This window comes from Mustela nivalis (assembly GCF_964662115.1).
Source record: "Mustela nivalis genome assembly, chromosome: 7".
Taxonomy (NCBI): Eukaryota; Metazoa; Chordata; class Mammalia; order Carnivora; family Mustelidae; genus Mustela; species Mustela nivalis.
Window position 1 is genome coordinate 1,503,927 of NC_139026.1, and position 24,426 is coordinate 1,528,352.

General features: G+C 63.8%; 1 protein-coding gene across 2 annotated transcripts in view; it reads right to left on the reverse strand.

Moving 5' to 3' along the window:
• Positions 1 to 24,426, reverse strand: part of TAFA5 (TAFA chemokine like family member 5) — a 169,070-nt gene that overhangs the window by 82,665 nt on the left and 61,979 nt on the right. The window contains exon 1 of one of the 2 annotated variants that reach the window (XM_082742144.1): positions 15,205 to 15,397. The exons of the other annotated variant lie outside the window; for it this stretch is intronic. Coding sequence (XP_082598270.1) covers positions 15,205 to 15,295 — 91 coding nt within the window. The 5' untranslated portion in view covers positions 15,296 to 15,397. Of the gene's footprint in view, positions 1 to 15,204; positions 15,398 to 24,426 lie in introns of those variants that run through there. 2 annotated transcript variants of the gene reach the window in all.

Genomic DNA, 24,426 nt, shown 5'->3' on the forward strand with positions numbered 1-24,426 from the left:
AATGCTCTATAAAGAGACCCCAGAGACCTTCTCCTTCCCAAAGGTACTGCTTCCTGCTCATACCCCTCAGAAGGGCCCTTAAACAGCTCCTCGCATCTCCCCAGACTGCTGCTTCTGGGAGGCCGGCAGAAGACGAGAGGGAGGAAATGGTGAGCGGCAGCAGAGACCCCAGCGGCCACCACTACCCAGGAGCTCACCCAGCTCTCGGACACTCACCTTCCGCGAGTAAACTCGGAGATGGCAGAGGGCAGGGCCGGCCTTTCCCACTCATACTGCCATTCTTGGCATGTGGTCAGCACAGAGGCAGAAGGAAGTAAGAGGAGGACCTCTGTTGCAAAGCCACCATCCCCAGGCCACCAGAGTCCACAGTCCAATCCTCCATCAGCCTGGGAAGCCACTGAGCACCTGCTAGGGGCACCCACAGCCTCCACATGGTGCATACAGGCCACTGGTGGCAGACGCGATGTCCTGGCATCCTCTCTCCAGGGCCTCCACGTGTAGAACCCCAACATCTTCAGGGAAAAGGTGGAGGGAAGGTGCTGGGGCCTTCTCACGCCCCCATAGGATGCCCCCTGCCTACGTCCACTGCCTCATGACCCCACGGTGGGTCCCTCACTCTGCCCCACAACTCTCCAGGCTGGGGGAAACCTGGGCCTTTGGGGGCCCCAGCAACGGAGAGGCACTGGGGGCCCTCACAGAGGCAAGCAGGACCTCTGAGAAGCTTCCCCACCCTGCAGCATCTCCTCCTAAGAAGCCCCGAGTGGCACTTGGAGGCTGATGTCCCCGCCGTCACACAGGCCTGGCCCCGCTTCCCGCCGAGCCCATCACGGAGCATCGGGGACGCTGAACAGCTGGAGCCGCGGCCCCCGTCTGCCTGGGGAGCTCCTGGCCCCCTCGTCGGGCCTGCTGCTGCCCGGACAGGCTGCCCAGCCGGGATCCGGGGCAGGGCCTGCTGCTGCCCGGACAGGCTGCCCAGCCGGAGAACCATCGACCAGCACCGGAGCCGGGAACGATGCCTGCAGTTCTAACTCAGTCTTTTCTGCTAAATGGACTCTCCTCCCCAGGACGAAGGAGAGGCCGGCCCCTCCGAGGCCCGGTTTGGATCAGCTCCGGGCGCCCGTCTGTCTGCCATGGCATCTGCGGCTGCTCCTCACGGGCATCCGGTAAAGGCACCGCCTGGCAGGGAGGTCGTGTCCTCCTTGGAAGGCCCAGCCAGGGCCAGAAACGGCAGCTGCCGGCCAACGTGCCTCTGAGCCCAGGCCTGAGAGCCCGGCCCTGCCCGGCCACCTCCGTCAGGTGGACATCTAGGAGGTCGGTGCCCCTGGGCCTCTGACCCCATGCATCACAGCCCCCCTACGCAACATGGAGAAGCGGCGGCTCCACAGCCCCGACCTGCACCACGTCTGCACGGGGTCTGTGAGGGCCAGGCCTGTGTGGGGCGTCTGAAGACACACGGACACGATCGAGGCCCAGCGAGGAGCGGGCACGCACAGGCCTCCCAGATCCAGCCGTCAGCCGCGTCCGGGAAGCACAGGACGTCCGCAGGTGCTGCCACCTCAGCTGCAGCGACTTTCTATAACAGCCGTGTGGAAGCGAAGACCATCCCGGAAGCTGGTGACCCTGCGGTGGGGACACGGCGGGCACCCTCACAAAACGGCCGTGACGATCAAGACCAGGAGGAATCAAAGGGCTCCGACGGCCTCGCAAGAGAAGAGAGTGTGACCCAGACCTGTGCGCACCTGCGGATTGGGGAGGACGTGTGCGTGGGCACGGGCTGGGGAGTCATCCGCGGGCCCACTCCCGGATGGGCTCCCCGGCACCTGCTGCGCGTGGTGTGAGCGAGCCCAGATCCCCTGAAGGGTTGTGTGTCCCGGCGCACCCCCACCCAGGGCCTCGGAGGGGAGCATGGCCACTTTCACCAGCACATTCCCGGACAACCTAGACTCAGAGTCCAAGTGTGGGACGGGGACCCGACCCATGGATCTGAGCCCATGCCAAGGAACGCGCCCGTCAAAGAGAAAGAGGCAATGCACCGTTCTGAAAGAGCTTCAGCAAATACCACTAATACCACCAGCCCGAGAGCAGGTCTACGAGCACATTCTCCTGTGTGTGCGTGTGTCCCGGGGAGGGCACGGCGGACGGCGGGGGGAGCGTGGGGTCACAGCACACTGCCTGAACCCGTCTGAGTGCGTGCAGCGTGCTGTGCCCTGCTCAAGTGTGTACGGGCGCACACACACACACACACACACACACTCACACACAGAGTGAGTGGAGATTCCTCCTGGCCTCCCGGGGGTCCCCGTGAGGGCAAGAGGAGCCCCCGAGGCTTACATGCCCAGCTTCGGGCTGCCCCCCAGGATGCGTTTGCTCTGAGCTCTGCAGCCGCCCCCCAGGCCTCCCAACCCACCTGCCACTGTCTGGGCGGTCACAGTCCCCAGCGTGGTGACACGCCAGCGGAGGGTGAGGCGGGCCCGATGCCCAGGGCCGGGGGGCACAGCGCACGGAGTCGGACCCACAGCAAACCGCGGGCTCGCGTGAACACCGGTGTGCATCGGGGTCGGCTCACGCCTGTGAGGGCTGCACTGCGGCACTCAGGGACGGTCCTCACGGGAGCCGTGGGGGAGGGAGGCCACGGGAGGAGCGGCCACACCTCCTGCTCGGTTTTTCTCTAACCCTTAAACAACACACACAATTTTTCAAAATGGTAACAGATCAGCACTGTCCGTGCCCTTTGATGCAACCGAGAACGTGACTTTTTTCTCTTTCTCCCCCCGCGGTAGGAGACGCGTGACGTGACCCTCACGGCGTCAACCACTTCCAAGCATAGTTCAGGGGCGTGGGCATATTCACCGCTGTGCCACCAACACCCCCACGGTCTCCAGAACGCCCTCGTCCTCCTGAACGAAAACCCTGTCCCCACGAAACACCACCTCCCCAGTCCCTCCCCCCCAAGACCCAGGGAGCCCACCCGACCCTCTGACTCCCGACCTGACCGCCAGGCCCCTCGCGTAAGTGGCTGTTCTAGGGACGTGCGCGTTGCTTTCCGGTCAGCAGTCAGCCGGCTTTCGGGAGGGGCCCTGTCAGGACCCAGGAAGGCTGCTGCCTGTGCTCCGGGACACACACGGGGCCCAGAGCCCGCGGGGACCAGAAACAACCCACCCTGGCTCCCCAGCCCGCGTCCCCTTCTCTGAAACGACTATCTCGGGAACTTTGGGAAAAACAGCATGTTGTTTTTAATTAGATGAAAAAAATCCTACTGGCACAACAACCCTAATTTTCACAGATTAGCGGGCTTTGTGGCTCCTCGTGCTCACTCCCCTGCTAAACCGCGAAACGCAGGCGCTGCCTTCAAGATACGTTTCCAAAGCTTCAGAACGCGTCGGCTTCACACCAGAGTTAAGCTTTCTACAGTCATGCCACTAATTCCCCTGGAATCAAGCTTAAGTACAGCGGGGCGGGAGATACCAGTGTCCCTAAGACCACAAGGAAAGTTGCGTAATCACACTTAATGATCTTGTTTGCATAATCTTGCCACTTCATGAGGCTACAAGATATCAGGTACCGGAAGTTCTCATTTGTCTGCCCTGGAACTCGGCTGTCCTGGGTGACCGTCTCTGCTCTCCAACGGTTGGGTCCTGAGCGCGCCGGCCGGACACAGACGCCGATTCACCAGGTCCCGGGATCCTCCCCAGCCCCGGGGCCTCGCGTGGGGCCCTACGCGCCTTCACCTTCGGCGGCAGCTCGCCGGCCACTGAGCAAACGCCTGTCCCCAAGCGCGTCACTTCTCAGCCACTAGGACGGCCTGGGCTTCCCCGCAGAGCCCCTCTCGGCCCGGAGAGCAGCTTCCGGCCCCCTCCCCCACAGGATCCCGGGACTGCCGGGGGCACGCTGGGCCTCAGAACGGCCTCGGGTGTCCGGAAAGAGCACCCCCATGTCACGTCCTGCGCTCCCCGGCGGGCGCTGGCGGTGGCATGGGATCGCCTCCACCCGCCCCCAGGGCACAGGGCACGAAGGAATCCAGGCCGGGACCATTTGGGGAGCAGGGATTCCCCCAAACCTCCAGCTGGTCTCCTCATGGGGCCCCAGGCGGTGTTTCTGCCCGAGAAGGACTAAGGAGTATTCTTCCCATGTGGGGGCGGCGCAGGCCGAGCCGTGGGCGGCAGCTGGGCGCGTGTTCCGGGCCCCGATGTCGAAGGGACGCGTTCTCCCCTCCACCGGGTCACGGGCTCCAGGAAACACGCTCAGACGCACAGACGGGGACGAGACTTCACCTGCCCACACCGACGGGTAGAGCGCGCCCAGATAGCCTCCTGGTGGGGGCAGCGCCCCGACAAGCTGAGGGTGCGCGCCCGTGCTCGGGGCCAGTGGGCTCCTCTGGGCAGAGCCGGGAATGTCCAGGAAGAAAACTCCGCTCCACCTGCCACGCCCGTCCCATGGCTTAGGGACACGCTGGACCAGGGTCCCCTGGACATGGTGGCCCGAGCTCTACATCGAGAGGTCCGTGTTCCCCTCACTACCACCTGTCATTGCACTCGACAGAGGAAACCGAGGCACAGGGGCACAAAAGCACGTCACTGAGAGGAGCGCCTACGATACGAGGAGGCCCAGGAAGGGGGGCGGCTCGGTGACTGCTGGGCCGGGAAAAGCTGGTCCCCGGTCCCATGCACGGGGCCACTCAGGAGACCACCCGGACCAGGAGACTTGCACACGACCACCGGGAGCCTTCCCACCCAACCTTCTGCAGGCTCCCCACCGGGCATCCGCGGCTCAAGGCCACGCGGCTTCAGCTTTGCCCCTCCTCCACCACTTCTGGGGACATTGCCGGACACAGGTGCAGGCCAGGCCTGCAGGGGACCGACTCCTTGCCCTACAGAGCAGGCAGGGGTGCCCCCCACTTCCTTCCAGCCAGCATGGCCTCAGCAGGCACCCCTGCCTCAGACACCACCGTGGGGGCCCAGGCCTCCCCCGTCCTCCCTCACCCAGACCCCTCCACGGCCCATGTCCCCTCCCCAAGCAGTATGAGGGCTCTCTCCACAGTGCGGGCCCCTCAGAACCCTCCAGAAACCTCCTTGTCCTCCCCCATAGCACGGTGAGCTGTCCTCCAGGTAGGTGACCGCACCCAGCCTGCCGGCCTGGGGGTCCGAGGCACTGGACAGCCCCTGGAAGCAGGAGCCCGGGGGCAGCCAGCAATCAGGCCTGGGGCCCCCCTTCCACTCCCCAGGCTCTGGCTGTAACGGCACTTTCCGCCCAGGAGGCACCGCCTTCCATTCTAGAAGATTCCCTACAGAAAGTGGGTGCGGTCTCCCCATCCACACCCTCCCAGCAACAACGGGGGAAAAACTCAAAACATAAATATTTGCGTTTTGTTCTCATCGCCGAGCCACACACTTCACGGGGAAAAAAGTCCAGGTCAACTACCAGGAGTCAGGTTGCTCCGGGAAAGCCAGGAATAAAACCAGAATCAGACGCACGTTCTTAATAACGCACCAGGTAACACAGTCAGATTAGCAAGAGCCCATCCCAGTTGGAATCAAAAAGTCTTTGGGGCAGGCCAGGCTCAAATGTCAAACTGGTTTTCACAATTTTCTTTTAAAAAAAGAAAAAAATAATAATTTTCAAGGGTCACGGGCAGGCCAGCTCTCAGGGTGGCCCCGGGAGTACATGGCAGGCCCCAAGGTGGCAGGGACAGACAGTCCTAACGGCGCCGGTTCCCGGGAACGCAGGACACGCAGGACGCTGTAGGCCTGTCCCTTTCCGCAAGGAGCAGCTGGGTCGATGAGAGGCAGGAAGCTGCCCGTCTCCCGCGGCCCCCAGAACTCCAGCACGAAGGGGACACTGGGCCGAGAACGGCTGGAGCCTACAGCTCAAAGGCAGGCCCGCACGGGGCCTCTGGCCCAGGGAGAGGGCATCAGGCCGGGCCCAGGGGTGCGCTTCCTGCTACTCCAACAGGATGGGCTAACGGTGCCCCCCAAAGACGCATCTATCCAGAACCCCAGGATGTGGGCTAATCTGGAGTCCGCGCCCTTGCAGATACGACTAAGGCTCTTGAGACGGAATCATCCGGAATCCGGGCCCTAAAGCCAGGGACAGGTGTCCTCGCACGAAACGAGAGAGAGATTTAGGGGGGTGAGGAGGACCCAGGTGGAGACAGGAGAGATGGCAGCCACAAGGCGAGGAGCACCCGGGACCGCCGGGGCCGCCAGAAGCAGGAGAGACAAGCGGGAGGACCGAGAGCCTCCAGAGGAACCAGCCCTGCCCACACCGTGGTCTAGAACGTGGCCTCCACCACCACGAGACCACAGACGGCTGCTGCGTGGGGAGCCCCGTCCGCGGTGTTTCGTGGCAGAGACCCAGGAAGCTGACGGAGACCCCCGTCCGTTCCGACGTCCATCACGGAGCTGGGGACCCCAGCCGAGAACCTCTTTGTCCCTCGGTCCTCCCGAGGAAGGGACCAGGATTCTTCAAGCGCACCCCCAGGCCTGCAGAAGTCTCCGGGGCTCCCGGCGCCTGGCCATCCGACCTCCGCCCCCCCGACCGCCGTCCAGCGCTCCTTGGCCCAGACGAGTCCCTGCCCTGGGCCTTGGTGGGCGCCCGGCAGACGTGCGTCCCTCCTGCTCTATGTCCAGCACTTCCAATAAGGAGCCCTTCCTCCCTCCTAACAGAAAGGCAGTGCCTCGGCCACAAGTAGAAGGTAGTCGTAAAAGTAAACATACCGCTATTAAGATGAAAAATGCATTGTCGTGCCGTGTGTGAAGCCGTCTCGGTGCCAGCGGCGGTGCACGCCTCACTTTGGGGACCGCCGGATTTAAGGGGGAGGCTGTGTGGTGTTTCCGGGCTGCTCCACCCCCCCTCCGACCCGGGGCAGCAGCCTCTGTCCCAACCTCAGCGCAAGGGTCATCGCTCCCACGGCCCCAACACCACATGACAGCACCGCAAGCGTGTGCGCTGTCTAGGCTGTCCCCGAGTCGGAGGGGAGCAGAGCCCCAAGCCCAGGACCCCCACCCAGAGCCGGTGCGTTGGAGGTAGAGGCCCTCATGCAGGCGGGGGGTCACGCCATTCCTCTGCCTCCCCTACTGTGTCTCTTATAAGGACACCCGTTGTGGGATTTGGGGCGGGTCCTGATCCACGATGATGTCGACTCGAGACATCCTCTCAATCACAGCCGCAGAGACCCTGTCCCTCTGTGCGGCTGCATCTGCAGGTTTCGCCCCCACCCCTCCCCAAGCACAGAGCCTTGTCTGCATACAGTAGGTGCTGGATATGTGCTCCGGACAGGTCTCTGCAGGCTGTCACGGAGGCGACGTGTCCTGGGAGCAGGTGCTGTGCAGGTGCCCCAGGCTCAGAAGGCTGAAGGCAGGTGTGAGGCCTCCAGAGCGGAGCTCTCTGGGAGCAGGGCCTGGCACGCCGCGTCCACCGTTGGACAAGACTGGTAACGAGTTAGTAAAACCCGTCTTCTCCAGGCAGAAAAGACCCTGCCTTCCTTCCTTCCTTCCTCCCCAGTAAGCTCCATGCCCAACAAGGAACCCAATGCAGGGCTTGAACTCATGACCCTGAGACCCAGACATGAGCTGAGACCAAGCGTCGGACGCTTAACCCCCCGAGGCACCCAGGCACCCCAAAGAGCGTGCATTTCGAAGACAGAACAGCGTCCTCTAATACATGGGGCTGGACCCTGCAGGGCCGAGGCTGGGCGGTTGGTCCAGGGACAGTGTCCTGGCAGGGTCCTCGCACAGCCTCCCAGAGGGCAACTCACTTGAACCTGAAGGTCCCGAGCGGGTGAGGCACTTGGAAGCAAGGGGCAGGGCAGAGAGAGCCCCCTCGGGCACAGCCAGCTGCAGGACCCTGCCGTCGGGCCAGGCGACCAAGGCCCGGGACAGGCCCCGGCAGCTCCCTCCCGGCGGCCTCACCTGAGTGTGCCGCCAAGCGGGGGGCTCGTGGGCAGGCAGCTTTGAGGACGACGCCACCCTGAGACCACCCGTGGCCCCCCTGCTGCCGGGACTCGGCCACACCTCGGCTCGGCTTTCCAGGACGGACACCCGCGTTCCCATGCAGGAAGGGTCGGAGCACACAGGGCAGGCGACGGCGGCAGCCACGGCCACCCTCCCTGCGCCGGAGGCCCGGGCTTGTCCCGCAGGGACAGCGGCTGCTCCAGACACGCGGCCTGGCCTTCTGCCACAGTTCAGCGGCTTTGGGAGGGATGAGCCCTGGTGGCCTGGGGCCCCACTGCTGGGAAGGCCGGAGAGACAAGTCCAAGGGCGTGTCCGTCTCTCTCACCCAGAGAGCGGGTGTGCCCACCGCGCTCAGCGCCTCTGACCTACGGCTGCCCTCCACCGATCATGGAGAATCCGACAGAGAGAACGGAAAGTAACTCGACACCTGCCAGGCAAAAGGAGAAACACACACACACACACACACACACACACACACACACACACACACACCGCAGCCCAGGTGAAACGGCCGGGAGCCTACGGCCACTCCCGTGCAGCCCCATCCCACGGGAGGCGGGCCACTGAGGGATCCCACCCCGGCTGCCCCGCGCACACAGCCCAGACCGGACGTGGGGCACACGTGCTTGCCGCCCGAGTCCCTGGGGTCACTTGGCCAAGACCAGGCTATGGTGTCACCACAACGTCCCACTGCGGTCAAGCCCAGGCAGCGGTCCGCATCTCTGACGGCTGGAGAGGAGCTCCCGGTGAGGGGTTCTCAGACCTCTCGGCCAGGCCTGGAGGGGCCGGAACACGTGGCGTGGACCTCCTCTCTCATTTCCTACCAAACCGTGTGCACCATGGGGTCCCGGGCTCTCAGGGATCGCCTGGAAGAGGCTGTAGCGCCGTCAGGGTCGCGCACCTGAGCACGGCAGACGCAGACCGGGCACCGTGGCCTCAGAAACACCCCACACCAGGGAAACAATCCATGTACCCCGACGTCTTCCCCAGGCTCAGCAAGGCACGACCCTGCAGGCAGTGCGGACGCGGGAAAGCAGAATGACCCAGAGAGGCCAGGACTGGGGGGGGGGGCACTGACACGTGTCCCCACCCCCCTTCCACAGAGGTGACGCCCAGCACCAGGAAGGGAGGGACTGGCTTCTCGCAGGTGGCCGTCGGGGAACGGAATGCGTCGACAGCAGGAGCCTCCCAGCTCTCGGCTCAGGCTGGGACGACACCAGCCAGCGTCCCTCGTGCCTGCAGCCGCGCCGTCCGCGTCAGGGGCATCTGCCGGAGGGACGTCCGCAGGGTCCCCAGGAGGGACGTCCGCAGGGTCCCCAGCACTCGGGAACGGAGTAGTGGCCAGAAAAAGCAGGTGGGCTCGGCACTCCCGGACCCGACTCGCTGGGTCTACTTAGAGACGGTGGCCCCGCCGGGGAGAGCAGGCCGTCGGCCCAGGCTGCGAGCAGGCCTGCGCTCTTCCCACGGCCACGGCCATCCCTGCCCGCCGGGCTGTCAGGGCCGGGCCCCTTTCCCAGGGCCCTGGCTGGGCCCCACAGTGGACCTGTGTGGATGGGTCTTGTCCCCACCCTCGGCCACCGCCTCCCCTTCTGCTGGTCCTGACGCTCCCTTCCTGTTGGGAAGCGCCCTCTGGAGAGACGGTCCTGGTGGGCACAGACGCGGGCTGGCAGTCAGCGTCCCCAGGAGGGAGGGGAGGCCTTGCCCTTTCCCTGGGCCCAGGAGCCGGGACCCAGAGTCCTGGCGATGCTGGTGACCACGGCTGAGCCCTCCTCCGCCGTGAGCGGCCGGAATAGCTGCTGAGAGGGGCGCGGGCTGGGGGTGGACCAAGCAGAGGCAGGTGTGGGCACCCAGAAGGCCGCCGCCAAGGTCGGCTGGCCTCCCCTTCCGCTACGAGGGTCTGGGCCTGGCATCTGCCCGCACCCGGAGCCACCCCGAGCACACCCGGCCAGGCTGACAGAACTAAGGCATCGTCTGCCCACGTGTGCCGGCGAACCAGCTCGGCCCCGTGGAAGCCGCACGGCCACCTGGAGCGCGGCAGGCGGTTAGAGCCCCAGCTGTCAGGCACCCCCACGGCCGCCGCAAGCTTCAGCGTCTCTGACCGGCCTGCCGTCACCTCGCCATCGGGTCCCCTAATCCCAAAGGTCACGTGCACAAGTGTGAGTGCACCAGGGCTCAGGCATGGCGTCTGCATGGACGGCAGCCAGGCCGTGTGAGGAGCGTGAGCGTGAGCATGAGCGTGTGCAAGGAGCCTGGGCCGCTCCTGGGCGGGGCCCACATGGAGAAAGGAAACAGGAGCGCTTGCGCTGGTGGCCACCCCGCTGACCTCTGACCTAGCCGGGCCCCTCTGTGAAAACACCTCTTCCACAGGTGGGATGCGGCCACGCGAGGTGCAGAGCCTTCCGGAGTCTCAGCATCGCACGCGTCGGGTGTGCCCGCGTCACTGGGCGTGTGTGCGCGTGTGTCCACAGCGGTCAGGACGTCCGTCCTCCAGAGAGGCTGTGTCCAGGGAGGGATCGCGGTTACGTAGGAGGAAGACCTCGCAGGAGAGCCGGCTGGTCAGGGCCGTCACAGGGTCACCAGCGTTCGTGCGAGACACACCCAGATCCACGCAGGAGAACACGCAAGGGAAGGGCAGCCAGGTGAGGGGCAGACGCACAAGCACCAGCCGCTCTCCCGTACCCGTCACGTCCGTGTAGACACTTGTCAGCTCTCCGTGAAGAAGGAAAGGGGTGGCTGCTCTGGGCCCCGGCCTTGGGCCCCTCGCAGACGCGCTCTGCCCCCCGAGCACATGGCTGGACCGTGAACCGGGTTCACGGCAACCGTCGCAGACTCCAGACTCCACAGGACCTCACGCATCCCCCAGACACATGGGAACGTTCCGGCGATCCAACCGCATGGTACTCACCAGTCACACCCACGACCAGCCATCAGGGATATGCCGCCCCGCCCCACCCCCGCACTCTTGCGGCCCCCAGAGACGGGCACGTGCCCCGACGTAGGCACCCCGCAGTGGGGCGGCAGACGGGCCGGCTGGGCTCTCCCACGTGTGCTCGGAACGGAGCAGGCAGGGGGCCGCCGTGTGTCCAGAGCTGGTGCGGGAAGTCAGCCTGCGCTCAGCTGCTCCGCACGGGACCGCACGTGGCCCAGGACAGGCTGCGGGGCCCCCGGCGGCCGCCACCCAAGGTGTGCTGCGTGACATCCTGCCGGAAACCTCCGCTCTCTGTCTTCTGCGTTGCAGCTTCCGGCTGCCGGACGCTCAGCCCCGAGACCCCGTGAAGGTGACTGTGGGTCTTATTTAAATCCTTTGTCACCAAGAAATGACAATAAATGATAGGGGAGCGGGTTCCCTTCAACGCCTCCCGATGCTGCCTGTCCCGCAGCCACATGCACTCGCCGGGCCCTCCAGGAGCCTGCTGGAGCATGGGGAGAAGCCACCAGGCCGCGGGTGAGGTCAGGGTCATGGGGACATAGGAGAATGCTCAGTGCCCCAGGTGCAGTCCTCTTGTGCCCGGACACGCACCTGTGTCGCTGGCTCCAACAGCCCTGGGCACAGTCCCGAGCACAGTCCCCGGCCTGGCGCTGCCGGGACCAGCAGCCCTATGTGCAGGAGCTTTGCTGAGGGCCCCCCAAGCCCTTGCCAAGGCACGGGGTCTCCCACCAGACCCCAGCCCTCAGCCCGCTCGTGCCTCGGGGTCAGGCACTGGACTAGGACGTGGAGGACTGTTCTTGGTTCAACAAATGTTTCTGACGGAACCCTAGGTTCAGAAATGCGCTGTTCGTCCTCATTCTCTGCGTGTTGTTTAGAGTGAGCTGACGGCTGCCACAAACCCGGGGACGCTCGGTGTTGGCGACTAATCCTGAGACCACATCCGCAGTCGGCGATCCGCACACAGCTGCGGCCCTTAACGGGGGCCAGTGGGGGGTGCAGACGGGGTCGAGCACGCCCCTTCCTAGCCTCGGTTCGCAGTCACCCTTCCCTCTCAGAGTCACTGACTCACGAAATGTGCGGACGTCCAGTCGCGTTTACTCAGTCTTGCTGGGAGCCCAGAGCAGCTGCCGGGCCGGTCAGGGTGCAGGGAGTGCGGGAACCGAGGCCACCCCGCCGGCGCCTGTGTCCCCGGGGAGCGCTCAGCCAGAGCCGAAGACAGGCCAGGACACCGCGCTCACCCGTCTCACACACTCCCCTGCCTCAAAAGGATTTATGGAGATGGACTTCAACCTCCTGTCCACGTGCCAGAAACAAACCCACCCCACGCCTGCCCCCTGCGCGCCCCAAAGCCCCTGAAGCCTGCCATCCGAGTGGCCTGGCCTGGCTAGGCGTCCGCGCTCACGCCTCACTGCTTCTCTTTACCGCTCTGTCCCTCTTGCTGTGGCACAAAGCATCAGCACAAAAGCCGCTCTTCTGCGGGCAGGACCGTGATCTGTCGGGTGAATGAGGTGAGGGAGCGAGCTCCAAGCCAGGCTCCGGGAGAGGGAGGTGGGAAACCTGGTTCAGATTCCCGCTGCTTCCTCACCTCCGTGTTCTGAGAGCAAACGTAACCGAGGGGCTAAAGGCAGGGCTCCCCGCCTGCCCGGACCCCGGCTCACCGTCGCAGAGGCCCTCTGCCCCCAGCCGACCGGCTGCAGTTTAAATGAGGTCCCGAGATCCCCCAACACCCATGCGCACGCGGCATTCAGAAGCAAAACACGGCCTCCTGCGTCGCAGGGGAAGGGTCACGGTGTCCCGAAGAACAGGCAGAGAAAGAGCCGTCCAGGCCCCAGTGCAGCCCCGCATCCCGCACACGCCACGGCCACGTCTGGCGGCACGTCCAGGGGCGCTGTCTTCGGCCCTCCAGCTGCGGGAGCCAGGCCCGCTCCGACAAAGGCCCGACCAGCAGGGGCTGCAGTGAGGGAACCACAACGCACCTCCCTCTCCGGTCACAGCCTTATTCATCTTTCCAAACGGTGGGAGGCCGAGGGGCCAGAGGGGGTGCCTATGGGCCACAGGGTGGCCTGCGTCTCCACACAAAAGGTGAAGTGTGGAGAAACGGCTCCCTGGGGCCCCCATTCTTCATCCCTGAAGCCCCAGGCTCGAGGAAACGGCTCCTGAAACAACTCTTCCCCTCATGGGCAGACCGCGAGTCTCAACTGCCTGCCGGCCCGCCTCGCCGCCTCCCTCCCTGGCCGGCAGGCTGCTAAGCACAGTGGGCCGGTGCAGCGGCTTGCCGACCCAGAACAGTCCCGTGTCTCCGGCGTGAGGAGGGGCGGCCCCTCCAAGGGGCCACGAGGGGCAGGTCACAGGACAGGGAGGCTTCTGCCCATCCCCCAACAGCTGGGGCCACCGTTTCAAGACCCGCTAACCAGACTTCCACGAATCTTGGGACTCCCGTGGTCTGTCTGGAGGATACGGGGCCCCCGAGGACACACCTGCTCCACGGCCCCCCCGGCCTACGTCCCCGCTCCTCGACCGCCCGCTAGAGCCCCGGCACGTACGTGTCTGCATCAAAGTCAACGCCCAGATCCTCTGTGAAGGGCTCTCAAGAACCCGTCCCCGCAAATACTTCCCTCCGTGAGCCGGAGGACTCGCTGCCACGTTGGCCTGCCCCGCACCCAGCCTCTCTGCACCCAGGGACAGCGGCTCTTGCCTCTTGATTAAATGAAAGTGTCCTTATGACTGGAGGCCCCAGGAGGACGGCAGTGTCCCCCAAAGAGACCGGGACCAGCCAGCTCTCACGCGGCGAGTGTGAAGCACCCAGTCTCTCGTGACCAGAGCGGGCCACAGCGTCAGTCGCATGTTGAACCTCCTCACCTTCGACATCAGGGACGCTCCCCTGCATCACAGAAACTCCCCACATAGACGGGCACTTTCGACCTTGGGGAGAGGCAGTAAAACTTTACATGTGTTCCTTCCCCACAACGAATGCCTCCCCCCAAAAGGAGAGATCCGTGGCAAGGGTGAGGAACGGGGCACCTGAACAAGGCGCAGCTGCCCAGGAACCCGTGGCCGGTCCTCGGATCGCCCCAGCAGAGGACGCGGCTGACAACAGCCCTCTGGAGGCTTGCCAGCCCTCTGGGACCAACCCAAGGCAGAACCACCCACTCCTGAAGCAGGTCAAGGAGCCAGTGTTGGGGGGAGCTGGCCTCCAAGTTCGGGGGGGGGTCTCAGTGGGCCCTTTCAGGGCAGGGCCACACCTGCAGCCAAGCCCCGGGACGGCCACCTCTCTCTTAGGGACCTGGACCCAAATTAAAGGGAGGGAAACTGACATAGGCCAGTGGAGGTCACCGGCCTGGGGCCAGCCTCCCGCACCTACCTGCTTCCCTGGGCAGCCGGCAGCAGCTCACTCATTAGGCAGGGAAGCAGCTGAATGTTGCAAATCCTTCCTTTGTAAGAACCCAGAGCTAATGAGGATCTGCTGCCATTACCCAGCCGCACCAGCTCCCGCCTGTGCTTCCCGCTCCCTGCTGGCCGGGGAGCGCCAGGCAGCACTGGTGGCAAGGTGCCTGAGGGCAAGGGCACCCGACAGGCGTGGGCAGTGCGGGCAACTGGGGGGGTGGGCGGGAGTGCCTGGGTCTGCTGTTCCGCCAGGCGGGCAAGACTGAGCCCGGGCTGTCCCAGGACAGCTGCAGGACAGCCCTGCTCCTGGGCCAGGAAGTTTCCAGGAGTGCCCACCCAACCCTATTAGGACCTGGGGTGAAAGGCTCCCCTGTCTCAAAAAACCCTCCAGGCACAAAGGGACCAACCACCAAGTCTCCCCTAAACCAAGTCCCAAGAACCGGATGCAGGAGCTGTACGCTCCAGCATACTCCCGCAGGGCAAGGGGCCGCGCACTCTGCCGGCCACGTCCCTGCTTCCCCGGCCCGCAGGTCCCTGGTTCGGCCCAGGAAGGCAGCCTGGGGGACCGTGCGCTGCGCTCCGGCCTCCCGCCCCGGCCCTCGCCGGTCCCCCGGCCCCGCGCCCGCCCGGCGCGCCAGCGTGGAGCGCGGGTGCCATCTACCGAGGGCCCGCGGAGAGCGGGCGAGCGCCGCTGCCAGCGGGGCCGTGTGGGGCAGGGGCCGGCGCAGCAGCCTCAGCAAGAGCTGGGGCTCCGGGCGGCGCGAGGGCGCCGAGGTCCCCGTGCCCGCCCCGCGCGGCGGGTGAGCCCCGAAGGGCCGCGCGCGGGAAGGTCCGCGCCGGGGCTCCCGGCCCGCAGTGGCGCTCGGCGAGCCCGGCGCGGGCGGCGGGGGAACGTGCCGCGGGGACAGCGTCCGGGGACCGGTCCGCGCCGGGGACAATTACCTTCTTTGAGGAACTGCGCGTGGATCACCAGGACCAGGAAGCAGCAGAGCGCGGCCCCCGCGAGTGCCCAGAGCGCCTTCAGGAGCTGCATCGCGGAGTGCCCACTCGGCCGACGCCCCCGAAGTCGCGCAGCGAAGGTTCAGGCGCCGCATCAGCGCCCCGCCGGGTGCAGCCGCCGCGGCCGCCCGCTCGCGCCCCCCATCCGCCGCCACCGCCGCGGCCGCCGCGACTGGAGGCGCCACTCCGGGCGGCGATGCGCGTCTTTCGGGCAGGGGGAGGGGAGGGGCGGGGGGCGCTGGGGAGGGGCGGCGGGGCGGGGAGGTTAGCAGAAAGTCTCCGGCCGCGGCGGCCGCCGCTCCGGCCACTCGGCCACCATCGCGGGCTGCGGGGCGCCGGGGGCCCGGGCGCGGGGGGGCGGCCGCCGCGGCCCCATGAATCAGCCCCGCCGCCGCCCCCGGAGCCGCGCCGCCCGCAGGGCCCGGACGGCGGGCCGCGGATTGCGCAACGGCCGGCGGCGCGGGGGGGTCCTGCGCGCCCCGGGCCCTCCGCCGCCGCTCGCCGCCTCCTGCCTCCCCTCCTCCTCCTCTTCCTCCTCCTCCTCCTCTTCCTCCTCTTCCTCCTCCTCCGCCTTCGCCTCCGCCTCCGCCGCCGCGCTCGCTCCGGCCGGGGCTCAGGGGGCCGCGCCGCCGCCGCGGAGAGCCGGACTCGGGGCCGGGGCTGCGCGCAGGGCGCGGGGCTGCCGCACCATCGCCGCCGCCGGGGCCCGGCCGAGCCCGCCGAGATCCAACTTGCGCGGCCCGGGGCTGGCGGGCCGGTCGCCCCCGGACGGGGCCGGCCTCCGCGCTCCCCGGAGCCCGCGCCTCCGCCGCTGCGGTCGGACGAGGCCCGGGCCGGCGCTTCCGCGGGCCGCCCGCGCTGGTCGGCGCTGCCGGGGCCGGGGCCGGGGCCGGGCCCGGGGCCGGGAGCAGGGCCGGTGGCGGGGCCGGCGCTGGTGCCGGTGGCGGCGGCGGCCGCGCCGACAGGTGGGGCCCGCGACGCTGCGCGCCTCGCCGCCCGCGGGAAGCCGCTGCTCCGGCCCGGCGGCGCGCGCCCGCTCGCTCGCTCGCTCGGCCCCTTTTGGGGAGGCGGCCCGCGCGGCGCTCGGACTCCGGCCCGCGCCGCCGCCGTCTGCGCTCCGCCTGGTCCGCGGAGCCGCCGATGCGCACTGGGCCGCGCAGGGGACCCGGGGGACCCCCTGCCGCCCTGCAGCGCCCCCGCCTGGCGCGCCGGCGGGTCAGGCGGGGCCTGTCCAGCCGAAAACCGCGGGTCGGGCTCCACCTAGGTGCGCAGGGGCCTCACTGCAGAGCCTCCGCGGCGGGCGCCGGAGCGGGGCGGGCGGCCTCCAGCGCGCCCAGCCCCCTCGCACCCCGCGGCCCGCGGCGGCGCGGGGAGGACCCGGACCGAGGCCTCAGGGCGGCCCAGGGATGACCCACGCGGCTTCAGAAAAAACGGCACCTCTGCCCGGAGACACACATACGCGCACAAACACACCACGGTCGGGGCCTGGTACGGGAGAGCCTCCAGGCCAGCCGCGAGGCGCTGGAGCGCGTGGGCGCAGTGGATGCCCGGGACCGCTCTGGATGGAACAGCGGGCACCGTCCTCCCGCCTCTAGGCAGGGCCAGTATTTCTCCCTGGCCGATTTTCCTCACATCCCCGTGCCCTGGGCCAGGAGCATCCATGTCCCATTCAGAGCGGCGCTCGGAGGCCGGTGGGGTGGGCCTTCAGGCAGTTTTGCCTGAACAGAATTGAAGTGCCCAGCAAAGAGCTTTGGATGTGGATCCAGTGCCCTGTTCAAGGTGGGTGGGGGGCAAGGACCTCCCCAGGGCAGAGGGTCCTTTTGAGTATGAGGTGGGCCTGGAGACAGTTCAGAGCTCACATGAAGGCTGTTTTCTTCCTGCCCAGACAACTGTGTACCGGGCAGGGAAAGACCGGACCTGGAAGGGGCTCCTAGAGGTCAGCTAGGTCTAGCCCCTGAGTGTCCACGTGGGGAACCTGGGGAACCTGGAGTCCAAGGAGGCAGGCAGGGACGCTGACGGCAGGTCCGCCGCTCCGATATAGAGCAGGCCAGGACGAGAGCCTGACTTGCTCCTGCCTGCCTCCCTCCAGGCCACTGGGCTGGCCTGGTCAGAGAAGCTGCCTGACAGTCAATCATGCACCTGCGGGGGTGTCATTCCTCAAGCCCCCCACCCTTCCCCGAAGCCACTGGAGAAAGAACGCCAGTCCAACCCTCCCCTGGAGAAGTGGCTCTGTCTCACCCCAGCCAGGGACTCGGGACCTCAGACAGGGCTGGTGTTCGCCAGCCCCGTCTCAGAGCCCTGTCTCCTGTCCTGCACCTCTGCCTTCACCCCTGAGACACTGTCCTATGATGCCCTCCCTGTAGCAATCACGTGGGGAACCGCCCTCCCTACTGTGCACAGCCTGACCTCCACCAAGGTCATAGCCTTCATCCCTCACTCGGAGAAGAGCAGTCCACTCCAGAAAGGCGTGAGGGTCACCGGGGTGCTTATTTAACACGCACACCTGGGACCCCAAAGGGACCTCCATTGGGAAGCAGAGCCCACCTCTCATATCCTCTGTGTTCCCGACCAGGTGTGTATTATTTGAAATTTTGGAAATTGAGAAAGATTTTAAATTCGCCAGGGGAACTTTAAAAACCTAACCATTGGGAGGCTCCTTCTGTAAAGGGAATTGAAGAAAAGAAAGTTCATAAAGAGAAGCACGCAGGCATTTATGTCCAATGGGTAGAACAGGAAGGCCTGTGTGTCCAGCTGTGGGGACCCTCAGCGCACTGTCCTTCTCTGGGTACTGACTTCCACCAGTGAATGGATGTGGCATTGCTTGTACCCGTAGAGGAGGCAAGGGGATCCTGTGGCCGGCGCCCATCAGGGCCGGTTAACAGTGCATGTCATGGAGGCCCGTGGTGCCCCAGGAAAGTGTTCAGAAGGGCAGCACGAGCCCCCAAGCAGACCTAGGAAGGAGGTGTCCAGTTCTGACCACAAAGACATTTTCAGAAACAATAAAACCATAATGCTGTTGGAATCAAGAACAAGAACCATCTGTAGTCCAGAAAGCTGAGAAATTCTGGAACCAGTGGCTGCGGGAAAGGGGCTGCAGTTGGAGCTGCCGGAAGGGTGCCCAGGGCCACCCCCACCAGCCCCCGTGTTGACAAAGGAGGAAGTAGTGCATCCAAGGGACAGGGCATGTGCTCACCAAGCAGACACTCGCCGGGAAGGGGTTGGTTCATCGCCTGCTCCCCCATCACACACAGCTGGTGTCAGACAAATTTAGTTCAGGCCTGTGAGAAGGGAGTGCTGTCCAAACAGAGAGCTGGCCTCCACCTGGGGAGGGTCTCCCGGAGTGCCAAAGGCATAAGACCCTGGATGGATAAAGTGTGCATTTTGTTGAATGTGTCTCTCTAACAACTGGCATTACCATCCATTGGGCACGTAGGCAGGAAACACAATAGTTTAGGTAAAACTGTCATTCTGCCACTAACAGAAATCATAGTGATCCTCGTATCGCATTACAGCTCTCGAAATATTGCAAAATAGCGTTTATGTTCACCCTGACTTCCAATTACAGTTGTCCCACTGCCAGACATTTGTACGTAAAGTTTTAATAAAGCAAACGTACGACTATATCAAAATCCACTTTCCTACATTTGGTAAAACTTATGTTGATATAATTGGTTTTCTAGGTATTCTTACATATTTCCATGTTATTCTGAGAGGAGTCCCGGTGACTTCCCCAGATTACACAAACAGGACTGGGAAATACCCTCCATCCCAGAACCTCCCAGTCAAGCAAGAAGCCTGCTGGGCTCCACCAGGGAGAGGTGGCCAGTCACTGCACACACCTCAGACTTTATTTCTAGACAGAGGGGACCTGGCGGGCAGGCAGGACCAAGACCGTAGCTGCTGAAAGGCAGTGGCATGAAGAGAAAGGGCGGCTGAGGATGCGGACACTACATCAGACGATGAGGTGGCAGAGATCAGAAGTGATTCAGGAAAAAGTGAAAGTGTAATGGTCATTCTAAGTAGCATCATTCAAGCTACTGTGCAGAAAAGGAAACAGAGAGCAGGAGGGACGTCTGGAAATGCATGTGCTAAACAACCTTGTGCTATGGGGCATTGCCGAAGACCAGGGTGCGGAAAACACGTCAAAGCTGTGTACCAGAACAATGCGCAAGGGGAAAGAGCCATGAGAAGGTAGGTGAACGGCGATGCACGCGGGGTCTATTCTGGGTGCCAACCTTCCCTTCACTAGAAATTCTACAGGAGCAAAATAAAGGCAACAGAGAGGAGAAACAGTCAAAAAATGAACACATATCTCACATAGCAGGGGCCCCCAAATTCTGAACAGATCCAAATTGGGGGGGCAGACCCGAGAAATGCAAGAAACCCTCAAAACTGGGCAGAATGAAAAGAACACCGACAGCAATCAATGACTTCTCATTAGCAGCCCCGGCTTCTGGGCGCTATGGGAGCAGGCTCTTTAAGTTCAGGCGGGAAAAGAGAACCTCGTCTGGAATTTTTATACTCAGCTGAACTGTCCACACAGCGAACCACTGATGAGCACTTAGAAGTTCAGCTTCTCAGTGTTGGACCTCAAACAAAAAGCTGGCCCAGGATGACACTCTAGCAGCCAAGGGAATCCAGAAGCGGGACATGGGAATACGGGATCAAGGAGAAGGCAGCCTCTGGGACTCTTCAGAAGTACAGTAAACAGTAAAGAATATGCGTACAGACACACTCTGCCCTCGCACGGGGAAGAACCTCCTTCTGATGGTAAAAACCTTCACAGTAAACCCTTTCTCCAAGAGTGAGCCACAAGTCTGGGCTCTGCATAAAATGTGGGGAGCAGTGCTGTAACTGCCATGTTTTCCTTTCCAAGGTTTAACATCAAGGTGCTGATAAAGCTCAGGAAATTACGTAGAGTAGAAACATAAGTAGAAATTCTTACGTCTTCGTTCTTTACAATTATGTGGAGAAGTTAGGTGGAAAGTTAAAATGGAGAGTGGGCTTTGTGCCTTCTTCCCTGCTCAGATCGCAGAAGGCAAGTGCCGGTCAGTGGTGATGAGTCACCAGGTGTCAGTATGGACCTAACGTCAGAAGGTCAGGTAAAAAGAAGCAAGTAAAAATTAGAGTGGAAAGACAAGAATGGAGAAAGAGTACACTACGAGCAGTTTTATTCCTGGGGAAAGGGTCAGGGAGGTAGAATCTTGTTTTTCATTTTGAACCTTCATCTGTGAACTTGAATATTTTTTTAAACTTGTAGATCATGCGATGTTCTGTGATTTGAGCAAACCTAGTGTCCCAAAGATAACACGGAGTGTGTTCTGTCCACATAATGTAGCTGCTGGCATGTGTCAAAGAGAGTCAGGTAATGGTACCCACATCCCTCGGTAGGTGTGGGCCCATATCCATCTGCGGCCCGGTCCTATGATGCAAATGCACACACTTTCTAGTAGCAAAGGCATGAGAGCAGACGGGGTGGGACCTTGGCCTTGGTTAATGGGGAAAAGCCATCTCAGTGGAGAGGAGTCAAGGTGGCATCATCAGAGAGAGGAAGACGGCAGAAGCAGGAGGTAGAGAGCTACCTGGTAGACGCAGGGGGCAGACAGCTCGAGTCCGGGGTTTGGGGACAGGAGCAGTGGTCAGGCCGACATGCTGACCCAGAAGACCACAGCGTCGCAACTCTGGGCACAAGAAGCCATGTGGCTGGGGATCAGGGCGTTGGGGCAAACCCAGCATAGCCTCCAGGGCCTCCAGATGTCCCTGGAAGGCCCAGAACAAGGTAGAGAGTAGAATCGGTGCAGGATGGGGAAAGAAGGACAGTGTCCTTGGGAACACCGGGAGGGGAGCCTCAAGGCCCCGGTGCTGTGTGCTCCTCATCCCCGGGTCAGAGCAAGGGCCTGTGGACACGGCTGGAAGCCACCACCGTGGCTCCTGTGTGGGTGGGTGTGCATCTGCGTGTCCCTTTGTGAGACCCAGCCCCGTCAACAAGAAGAGTGAAGACAGCAAACAGGCAGGACCTGACCCTGGGAAGCCCAGAGCAGAGTTTCCATGGAAGCCTCAGGCACATCAGCCAGAAGAACAGGGCTTGTCTGCTGAGGCAGGGCCGTCCTGCCCTCCAAGGACACCTTGATACCTTGATTCCAACCACACTCCCAGTGTCCTTGGGAGGCTCCATCCAAGGACACAGAGACCACAAAAAAGAAAGCCTCCCAGACCACACGGCCACATCCAAACCCTATGGCTACACGTGTTTGTGCAGAGCGTGCTCGAGAGAGGAGGGGAGTCAGAAGGGTTAGCCAGGACAGGACAGGCAGGGAGGACAGGCCGCCATCCAGGAATGCCGGGCTCCGCCGCGTCACCTGGGCCGCAACCAGGCTCACCACCACGAGACACTTGGGAAAGCCGCCTCTGCCTGTGGCTCAGCAACACGGGCGACACCTGCAGCTCTGGCCATGAGTGGGGCCATAGCGGGTGTTCCTGAGAGAACAGGGCACTGCCTGGGGCACTGCTGAAGGAGCAGTGAGGCCTGTGTACTGCGGGCTGCGCGTAACCCAGAGCAGCGGGAGGCAGCAGGACAGGAGGCCTGGGCCCTGACTTAGGGCCGGTCAGCAAGATCTGTGCGTGGCCTGGCTGCGGGAGGGGGGGTGGAGGCGCCCGAAGCCTGCTGTGAAGCCAGGAGTGCCGACGGGTGTTGGGTTTCCAACAAGCCAAGTGTGTGCCGGCTAGAAGGCACAGAAGGTGGGAGTGGACAGCTCAGGCCAAGAGTCTGGGGCTGAGGGTAAGGTCTGGGTGCACGGAAAGGAAACACAGGCCCAGAGAGGTTGTGAGCACCTGGAAGGAGCCCCGCTGCCAGCACCCCACGCCAGGAATCCCGCGGCAGGGCCCGTGGCCGGCTCCCGCACACCCAGCAGACCCAGCGAGAGGCACCCGGCAGGGACCGCGTGAGCCCATGGGTCACCGTTGCTGGGCATGGGCAAACCGCGCGCTCGTCCAGCTTGCAGGTGCAGGGAGCACGTGCGGAGCTACACCGGGGACACGTGGGCCCTGCACGGCTGTCCACACAGAGGATGGGCGCAGAGCTATGGGAGGGCATGTGACGCGCACAGCAGGGGCGCATGTGACTCACGCGGCGTGTGTGACAGCTGCGGGCACCACGCGCGGGGGACGGACACAAAGTGCACGTGTGAGACACGTGTGACGCACGTACGGGGCCCCGGTGGCACCAATGCCATTGACACGAACACGCGCCGGTGCGTTCGAGGACATGCTCGGGTGCCATGTTGAACCCATGCAGCAGGTGCATGTGACCCACTCGGCAGAAGCACACACGTCACTGGGGACAGAGGGGGACGTGTGACACATGTGAACCCACCCTCGGGAAAAAGTGAGAACAGGTGCACAGGAACGACCATATAACCACAGACAGAATGGACACTGTTGGTTCTGTGTGCCAGTGTGTGTGTGCGTGCTTAAATGTGTGCGCCCGTGTTTGTATCACGCTTGTGGCCGTGTGCTGCGTGAGCACGTGGGGGTATGTGTGCATGTGGGTGTGTCCATGTGCACACTGTTTGCACCTGTGCCCGTGTGCATGCACGTGTGTGGGTTGGTGTGTGTACACATGCGTGCGTGTGTGGATATGTGTGCGCACACACCTGTGTGGATGTGCACGATGCATGTGCAGTCTGTGGACATGTGTGTGTGTCCACATGTGTGTGCATGGGTGTGCGTGTGTCCAAATGTGTGTGCATGTGTCCACACGTGTGTGCAGGCGCACACACTACCCCTGGAGATCCACACTGCAGCGGGTTCCAAAGGAAGGACACGTGTTCCTGGGGACTGAGCTCTTCCTTAAAGCCTCCAGTGTCCCAGGCAGACTTGTCCCCATCCGTGACACACACCCTCGCGCAGACCCCTGCTTCCTCCGCACACACACCCCGGATGTGTGCACCGAGCCCTGCACCCTCAGGCTGGCGGCACAATGTGGGCTTCGTGGGGAAGGGCAGGGGAGGGGCCCCAGCTTTTTTATTTTAAATTCTGTTTCACCATCTGGAAAGTCTTCCCGGCTGGGCTGGACTTCAGGAAGCCAGTTGTTGTTATTCTTTCCGTGTTGAAAGGACAAGAAACTCCCTCTAAAGCCGCTGTTTCTGAGGAACCGGGCTGGAATCTTGCACTGAATCCCAGCCGGAGGGCTGCCTCCCGGGCCCATGGTCAGGGTGGGGTCGTTGACCGGGAGGCCAAGGGATTCTTCAGAATCGTGCTGGTGGCCCTGCCCCGGCTGGACGGGAGTGGACCCCGGCCTCACGCCCCTCCTGCCCACAGGAGTGGGGGTTGGGCCAGCCCTGCAGGTACCACGAACTCGGCGGCTGCAGCCCCCACGCTCCTCTGAAGCAGGGGTCGGTGCCCCCACCGAGCACAGCCATAGGCCCACCGGTCCCTCCAGACCACGGCTCCTCTGGTGGCTATGACCTCATCCCGGAGCCGAGCACACTGGGTCCTTCCCAAACTGGCCCGTCCCACGGAGACACCAAGCCGTGGAGGGCGCAGCTGCCTGTGTGAGTGCTCCCGTGCCCTGGGGGGCAGGCGGGAGGGACCCCCACCCCGGGCAGGAGGGGAGCACTCGCTGCGGCACAGTGAAGACAGAAGAGGGTCATGGGGACGGGAGGAGTCGGTGGGCAGCCAGGGCAGCGAGGGCTAGAGAGGAGGGGGAGGACTCCCGGTGGCAGGACCCCGCGCCAGGGCCGACCCCGCGCCAGGGCAGACCCCGCGCCAGGGCCGACCCCGCGCCAGGGCCCACGCTGTGCCGCCGACTCTGGAACCTCAGCCTGTTCTCCCGCTCTCAGCAGCCCCCAGTCCCTCACTTGTGGTCGGGGTTAGAGGGTTAGAGCGAATCGGGCAGAGCGCGCGGCTTCCACTGCCCCCCAGCCAGCACGATCTTCGTGCCTCTCCCCGGTGTGCGCAGAAGACACCACGTCTCCCTCCAGGGTGATCTCTGGGGCACAGTTTCGGGGACACCCCCCCAGCCTTCATCTGGAATCACCCCGAAATGGCATCTCTGTCTGGGCTCCAGGCTTGGATCTTCCCAAACGGCAAATTCCCGGGCAGGCCTCGCTCTGAGTGGTCGTCAGACCTTTATCCCCAGGGTGAACGCGTTCAGGTCCTTCGTCC